Raw genomic sequence first — 8,919 nt, forward strand, 5'->3', positions numbered from 1 at the left:
ATATATGACAAATACTGGTTTCACTGTTTCCCAATACTGAAGAGAAATATAAAAGCAAAAAATGTAAATAGCTGTCATGAATGTTATTTCTATCTCTGTCGCTCATTCACACTCTGACTATGAAGTGAAATTTCCTCAAATTCTTAAACTAATGGGCTTCTCAGCTAGCTAACGTTAGTTTTAGCCTAAACCCTTTTCTTTACCTTACGTAAACCCAGTTAGCTAGCTAGCAACGAGTAAAAACCTGATAGTTAGCTATACTGACCATAATTTGCCACAAATCCATATTGTAGGTGGGTATCGTCACTCTGTAAGTGCTGTGTCTTTCTGTATGCTATAGATTTTTAATAAGCATGGTTTTAGTTTTTAGCCAAAATCCTGTCTTCAGCTTCAGCAGTTGCTGATTTGCCTTATATTAAAGAGCGAGTATCACCAAAGACGCTCCCGCAGGTCTAATATGATTGTCTTACAGCTTATGAAGTCTGATAAGATTGGCTTATAACTTACAAGGTCTGATATGATTGGCCGACCCGGTTGTTCCATTTTTCACTTTACGTTACAGCAGAGGCTGCATTAGAGCGGCAGTAGCACCTCCCTCAGGTCACGCCCTGTTATTACAGTATATTTGGAGACGCGATGGGACAGCTGAATAATGAAGAATGAAAGAGAATAAACTACAGAGTAATGTGCATTTATTTGGGAAAGAGGGGCTAAATAACAGTTAGGCAGGGGAGGATTTAGTGATTCTGGGGCTTTAGGCAAAACACAGAAATAGGGCCTGCTAGATGCACATACACTGCAAAAAAGATTATCTTGGCAAGTGAAATTATCTTAAATATAGAGCATATATTAATATTTCTCATTTTGAGATTGTTATAAAAATATTAAGTAAAATTATCTCACCGTGTGGCTGCCTTGACTTTATTTAAAATAATAAAACAATTGCAAATAGCAGCTAATTTAAAAATGTATGTATAATTTTTTATAGGCTACTTAACATCAGTACGTGTATCTAATATTCTAAAACTGGCCTGGCCCTGAGTGTGGAACTGTGTTCTTTGGAACAACGAAGTGCCATCCAACAGTTAAGATGAGTCGGAGTGTGATCCAAAACAAATCATCCAACATCAGTACCTGACTCACTAATGCTCTTGTCACTAATGGGGGGGCGTATTAATATTCTTGGTGTCGGAAGAAACATTGGATGAGCAGGTGACCGCAAACTTACGGACTTCTTGTGTCTAGTTTTCAGAAACATTCATACAAAACATAAGAGGCACATACACCAAATGAAAAAATGTCCCACATTCTGACTATATCTGGCTAGGTATAGGTAGGTATTTAATAGGTATTTACAATAGTTATGAACCCCTTTTATTCCACTGCCTCCTGCTCATTTTCACACATATACACATCTGCACTTTACATACCCATATATTTTATCACATCCCTATATTTTTATATTTTACGTTTTTCTTCCATAAGCATTTCACTGCACGTTACACTTTGTATGGCTGTGAGTGAGCAATAAAGCTTGATTTGATTTGACTTAAATAATCATTTCGATCGCCATAAAAATCCCTCTCTTGACATTATCACATATTTATTTTCATACATCAAAGTAATCTATCAAAGTAAAGAAATGCCTAAAGGTCAGTGCATTGCGTTGTGGTAGATTAAATGTGCTGAGAAGACACATACAAACAGGCTATAGTTTACCGTGTGATATAGCCTACAGCGTCTATTTTAAAGTGAGAGAATGGTTTATAAATGTTGCCATAGATGATACTTGTTTCTACATTTTTATTATTAAATCTCACCTTGATTCAGGATAGAAAGAGTTTGAGTGTTGAAGGTCTTGTTTGTATGGCTTTTTTGGGTGTTGTTCTGGCCGACAGATGTCGCACCGGGGCCAAATGTTTGGCCTTTAACACTAGAATAAGTGATACAGTCAGTAAAGTGGAGTAAAGGCAGAGTGAATCAGAACATTATGTACGTTGCGCAGCCTCTGTAATTCACAGAGACAGATTCGCTCTTCTCAGTTCACTTCTCTGAATTAACTTGAAAAATAAAGTTAAATAAACTGTTGTCTTGCTTGCGTGCTGTTGTGTTTGCTTTTTTCTTTGATTCTCTCTTTTTTCCTTTCTTTGCTTTTCGTCTTTCTTTCTTTCTTTCTTTCTTTCTTTCTAAACTAACCTCTACCCCACTCGTTCACAGTCTAGCCCGGCCGAGCTGTTGTCCGTGAACTCCTCGTCCATTGGCTGCTGGTCGCTCGCGACTTCATCCTCCCACGTGACGCAGGATAAATGCCGCGCGCTGCCGCCTCTGCTGACAGACAATCACGGATCTGGGGTCGGAAAACACCGCCGCTGCTTCTTCGGCACTCAGAGGAATGACAGCTAACACAAAAAACTTATTCAGCTAACTGATCGTGAGCTTTTCCTGTTTTTTTTTTCTCCTCCGGTTTTTATTGGATGAGTGCCTGTAAATTATTTCTACGCTTTTTAGTTTGAACAGTAACCATGACTGGAGTTTTCGACAGTCTCAGCACAGATATGCATTCCAACCAGATTACCTCGAGCAGTTACCACAGCTTGCACAAATCCCAGGAATCCCCTACTTTACCAGTGTCCACGGCCACAGACAGCAGCTACTACACGAACCAGCAGGCTGGACACTGCGCAGGCTCGCCCTACGGACAGCTCGGCGCCTACCAGTACCACAGCAACGGCATGACCGGCGTGCAGTACGGCAACAAGTCATACGACCTGGGATTCAACAGCTCTTTCAGCCCGTACGGCACCTACGGCTCGAGCACTTCACCCACTCCGGCAGACACAGGTAATAGCAGCCGAAATAAAACCACTTCATTCTCTTATTTATTCAGCCCATTACTGCTGTTTCGCAGCAAAAGGTACAGATGTTGTGGTCGTAGGTTTTGCAGCTAAGCTAATTCATCTTCTTACCTTTCAAAGCTTTTGTTTTAGAGCTAATTTTAATGTTATTTCTGGTAAAATAACTCATAATGCATCTCATTCAAATTATAGATTCGAAAAATCTGTTGTTTAAAGCTTTTGTATGAAACGTTATTGTAACTAGTTAGCGCGGAATTAACGCCCACTACACAGAGGCTAATTCAGCTGTCCTACTGTGTTTTTAAGACTTTTTTTGTGCGAAAAGCTGCAGACTGAGGTTGTTTTTAACTGTGATTGCAGAAAAGGAGGAGAGTGAGCCTGAAATCCGGATGGTGAACGGGAAGCCAAAGAAAGTGAGAAAACCCCGAACGATCTACTCGAGTTTCCAGCTCGCCGCGCTGCAGAGGCGCTTCCAGAAGACGCAGTATCTGGCGCTGCCGGAGAGAGCCGAGCTGGCCGCCTCGCTGGGACTCACCCAGACCCAGGTCAGTCAGTTCGGGCCAGCCCAGAGGCCTCCATCACGCTTTTTAGAGGGAGAAATACGTTTAAACAAAGCCAAATTCTTTCTGCGCATGAGAATAATATGTGCTGCTAACCAGTTATAAATATGGAGCTGTGATCTGTCTTTAAAACAACTCGAATTGTATTAAAGTGAATTCTGAAATCGCTGTAGGTATATTCGTATTGAGTATCCTAATTAGCACGCCACAATACGATTTCCTGTAATGTGAAAGATATAAAAATAATGGAAATACCAAAATTATTTTCGTTTATAAATGATTGTACTGCTTTAATGAAGCACTATTATACAGGATGGTTCTTCAAGGGTTCTTAGGTAAAGGTAATGGTTCTATGTAGAAAAATGAGTTCTGCATATAATCATTTCACACTCGAATGGTTCTTTGTATGGTGTAATGTTTCTTCAGATTGATGGAGAATGTGTTGCATATCCACAAAAAAGGGTTCTGCTATTGTTACAATGTCAAGCTTGTAACAGAACTCTTTTTGGTATACAACACATTCTCAATCAGTCTCAAGAACCGTTCCACCGTGCAAAGAACCATTTAAGTCTGAAATGCTTCTCATGGTTCTAAAGTGCCCAATGAACCTTTGAAGAAGCATCTTTTTAAAGAGCATGGGCCCAAATGAAAATCGCTTATTCACAAAATAGCTGCGAGTCTGGGCGCGTGAGTTGCTGGTCGAGCCCATCGCTCGTCCCAGCCAGCCAGTATCAGGGAAGGCGTTTTTTAGTCGTTTGTTGCAGAGCCGGTTCGAGGGTGCAGCCGTCCATTTGAGTAACAGGCGTGTGTCTCTCTGGTTTCAGGTGAAAATCTGGTTTCAGAATCGTCGCTCCAAGTTCAAGAAGTTGTGGAAGAACGGAGAGATTCCGCCCGAGCAGCACGTGGCCTCCAGCGAGTCTCCCCCCTGCCACTCTCCACCCGTCAGCAGCGCCTGGGACTTTCCGCACAGCCAGAGGATGAACGGAGTGCCTCCGGCTCTGGCGCAGAGCAGCGGCTCGCCCAGCACCACGGCGCCTTCATTCCTCCCCAACTACACCTGGTACTCCAGCACAGCCTCGGCCACGCACCTACAGCCCAGCGCACTGGCAGCGCACCACCAGAACACAGCCGTGAGCGCCGGGACCATATTTTAACAAAACAAAACAAACAAACAAACAGAAATGAACACTGACTATTTTTTTTCCAACTGGAAAAATTCATTTTGCAAGACTGAAAGCTTCATGTGACTCACACAGGCCTCGATTTCCGAGAGATGCCGCGACTGCTTAAACCGGCGAACCATTGCGTATAAATACTGTGTTTTTTCTTCTTTTCTTTTCATTTTTCTTTTACACAATGTCGTCAACGGGCAGACGCGAAAGAATAAAACCACACACAGTTATTTTTGTATTTATTTATTTTGTCTCTCCAGGTGGAAAAATGAAAAAAGAATGAAAGAGAGAGAAAGAAGTAATTGTTTAATGAACCACTAAGATCCAAAGCTGTGCTATAAAAGGCTCCTCCTGCCCGAGTGAACTTTATAGCAGGGTGTGTTAATGTCACGTTATGTAGCACAATCTGAAGCTGTATCGTGCCTTTTCAAAAGAAAAAAATGACCTCACTTTCGTTGTCCACCGTATTGTATTTTAAATGTGCTCATCGCTGTTCTCATAATCTTTCGTTCATTTCTATTTTGTACATAAGGTAAGTAGGAGGTTGCGGTATTTGTCCCTGTATACCTGTAGGTTTCACCCTCATCTTGTAGGTTATCATGTAGGGGTTTTTTTTTCCTTTATCATTGGATGTTGAGGGGAAAAAAATGACCGAAAAGCACTCAGAAGCTACTGATTTTCCCCCAAAATCAAAAGTCCCCATGTAACACGTTCCTCGGAAGTATTTTGTTTTATTTATTTTGTTTCGTATGCTGAATGAACGATTCTGCCATTATATGAGTCACACTTATTTAAATAAAAAACAATGTTTCATGTGAATTTATTGCTCATTTACGATTTTGCACAAAGACAAAATGCACGATCACTGCAATGCCCCCCCCCCTCCTCCTCCTCCTCTCCCCTGACTGTTTGCTGAAGTCTCTTGCTATAGGGCTTTATGCACTGCTGGAATTTGTGGCTCTTTTTCCTCCTCCACGCCTCCTCCCGCTGCTCTGGCGCCAGCAGAGCTCCTCGCGCTGGAAGCAGTCTGCTGAAGGCGGGATGCTTGTAAATGTTTCAGACACAACTCACTAATTCACCTTTCGTGCATGAACGTGACAGGTGTGTCTGAGTATGCTGTAGGACAAGAGCGCTTTTACAGAGAGCCTGTCTGCGGGTGTGTAATAAAAGAGAGCCGAATTCTTCTACGCAACAAAATTGTGCCACACGTCTCATATATTATGGTACATCGTTTTTACAAAGTGGTCTTGAGCAGCTTGGCTGGCTGTAGGTGGTGTGCAGCGGGAGAAGGAGCAACACGCCTCAGCCTGCTCCGGAGGAGATGAGCTGAGCGAGTTCAGCCCCCCTCAGACTCTCTGGAGTCAGCTCAGCTCAAACTCCAGCGCCAAAACAGCGCCTCAAACCAAACACAGAAACATTTCCCTCAGCCTCCACCTCCCCTCCATAACACAAACCCACAGGCTGCGTTCATTTACAGCTCCTATTGAAATACTCGGGGTAGTGAGTCAGTTATAAATTTTTAGTAGGATTAATGAATAATGTACAACTGTTATGATGTAAAAATATTGGCTAATCATAGATTTTATGTTGGACAAAACTGCGTTTTTATTATGCGCAACTGTCAGGTTAACCCATTCATGTCCAACACAATTATAACTAGAATGATAAGAAAAAACGGCTGTTATGATTGGTCTAAAGTGATCACATTTCATTTAGCTTTACCTTGACGAACATCTAAGAGAAACAGTTTAAAATGGGTTAATTCTGTGTATTCCTTATATGTTTTAGTCAGAATCAAATTTTGGTTTTCTACTGTTTTGTTAAAAATGATTAGATCCGTGTGACCAAAAGACTTAATTACAAAAATTCACTTCTAGCCATGTTTTGCGATTTGTGTGTGTGTGAATAATATTTATATATGTACACTTGCGCAGATATAACATTTCAGATATAAACATTGAAGGATTAATTTGACATCTGTCTGGCATTTTATTTAAAATAATAAATAAAATTGCTTATCTATCTATCTATCTATCTAAAGGGGAAGCGTTCCACTAGGCCACTCCAGTACTGTGGAACTCTTCATCTGAATAATCCACAGCTATAAAAAGACAGATGTAATAAGGATGTACTCTGTCAGTGATGGCCACATTACAAGATGCTATAAGCCGCCTCAGGCTGTTGAAGCGCACATGTTGAACAGCGCAATCCTGCGGCTCGCTCTGCTCGCTCTGCTGCCCGAGACTACTCAAAAGTGTTTATTAGCAATACAAGCATTTACTATATTCACCATTCTTCTGTATATCCACATTTCTTTAGAGAAATTCAGGGAAAATTAATACACTGCTGCACCATCACGAGTCAGATCTGCTAACAGAAAACATCGATGTCCAAGACACATTTGGTGTGGATGTTTATTACATGTGTCCAGTAACGCCGTGTCAGGCGCACATTCACCTGTTCAAAGCTGCTCTGACAGACGGTGCGCGCGCGAGGAGCCACTCGGTCTGGCTGTGAGCGCCTTTTTATTCGAGGCTGCAGCCTCGTGCACCACTCACAGGCTAAAGGAGCGAAATTAGAATAGATGATTGGGGAATTAAAATCAAGACATTTCACAACCCAGGCTGTTAAAGACGTGGAAATGTCACATATAAGAAAAGAAAAGGGATTCAGAAGCATCAGGGCCGCTCAGATGGCCCATGTTCTTCAAGCCTCTCTCTCTCTTTTTCTCTCTCTCTCTCCCTCTCCCTCACAGATTAGTGATGATGCGGTTTTAGACACTTCCGGAATCCTGTAGACAACTTGAAAAATGCCATACCCCTTCCCTAATTTATACTCTGATCTGTAATTTCATCCACAATTGCTCCAGTTTGAGCATTCTGGCTCCCCGATCCGAAAGCCTGCAATTACTGTATAATTCTTCGCAATTTTAGATGTCCTAATATGGACTGTAATTTTTGCGCAAGACAATTTCCAGCTATTTCAAGCATCAACATTGTCAAAGTTGTATGTACATAATAAATGGGAATATCAATGCATAGTTTTTAGCATAACATCTTGACTCCGCGGTAATTATATCCGTTTGGAGCCTACGCAAAATTAGCCTGAATTGCATGGTAACTGCTGCTTTAAATTTTTAAAAATTACTCATAATTTTCCCAAAGATTACCAAGATCTCGAGTGCACAATGTCATCAGCGTAATGAGGAGTAAACATTTATGCTAATAATCTGCAATTTTTTTCCCCAACAGCTATAAAGAGGGAAAATAAAGCAGGATTTTTCAGTGCAGCTCGGTGCGCGGCTGCTAAAGCTCTTAGCCCTGCTTAGCAGAAGAGTTGTGTGGGACCTAAAGCCTGCAGACCACTGGATACATCATATTCACCTCCAAATACTGATTTATATAGGAACACAGCTCACCTCCGAGCCAATCCTTCTTATGGAAGGTAAGAATGAAGCTCATCTCTTTCTGTCGTCTCTTTTGTTGGACTTTTATTTTTTTGTTCCTTTTACCAGTACCTTTTTTCAATGAAATGACGTGTTTTCCCTGCAAAATATCAGATATTGGATGGATTTAAATGAAAATAGTTACATTTTCCTGATATTTCAGAAAACCTCAAACAGCTCTGACGTTTTATTTTCAGCACAGAGAGCTGCGAAAAAATCCACCTGAAATATTAAGTATAAATAATTTCATTTTGTCGGCTCTCGCGTTTCTGTCGAGCGTTACAAAGATTGTCTGATTGATTCAAATACATTGTTTGGGGTGAAAAACAGCATTGATTATTTTAAGCGCAGTGAGTGCTGGTGAAAGCGCTGTTTACTCTGTTTTTTGTTTTGTTGTTGAAGTTTTTTTTTGTTGGTTTCCACTGCGCTCTCCCTCCAGGTAAAGAATCGAAATTAGAACACAAATCTATTACCATTTTTCTTAGACTAAAAGCAAAATCGCAACTGATTCCGTGTTTAAATTTTCGGAGCTAGCCTTTCTATAGTTCCTAACACAAAATAGGGCAGCCCTTGTTCCATAATTTCTCCACTGCCTTAATTACTCCAACATTGTGTTATTGCTAATTCTGTCCGCTCTTCCTATTGACAGTCCCTCCGTATACACCTGCAAGCAATTTGCCAGCCTTCCTTATAACGGAGCCGCTGTGAGGGGGGTGCCGAGCACCGATTTCACTCTGCTCGGCTAAGCGCACAGCAAATTTTCTTTCAGTGCGCTATCTCTTTTGTTAACAAAAGATTCCACGTGCGAAAAAAATTGCTCATAATTATCCTGTAGATGGGAAACTGCATTAGAATAAATAAGGGCGGAATGACTATAATTATGTGTG

At 41.2% G+C, this 8,919-nt stretch overlaps 1 protein-coding gene across 1 annotated transcript; it reads left to right on the forward strand.

The window, feature by feature from the left end:
• The first annotated feature begins 2,346 nt into the window (after positions 1–2,346).
• dlx2a (distal-less homeobox 2a) lies at positions 2,347–4,750 on the forward strand. Its single transcript, XM_036573801.1, has 3 exons — positions 2,347–2,841; positions 3,216–3,400; positions 4,240–4,750. The coding sequence occupies exons 1-3, from the start codon at positions 2,523–2,525 to the stop codon at positions 4,567–4,569; spliced, it is 834 nt and encodes a 277-aa protein (XP_036429694.1). The 5' UTR covers positions 2,347–2,522; the 3' UTR covers positions 4,570–4,750.
• Positions 4,751–8,919: the final 4,169 nt, after the last annotated feature.

The sequence above is a fragment of the Colossoma macropomum genome, unplaced genomic scaffold (genome assembly GCF_904425465.1).
Source record: "Colossoma macropomum unplaced genomic scaffold, Colossoma_macropomum, whole genome shotgun sequence".
Classification (NCBI taxonomy): Eukaryota; Metazoa; Chordata; class Actinopteri; order Characiformes; family Serrasalmidae; genus Colossoma; species Colossoma macropomum.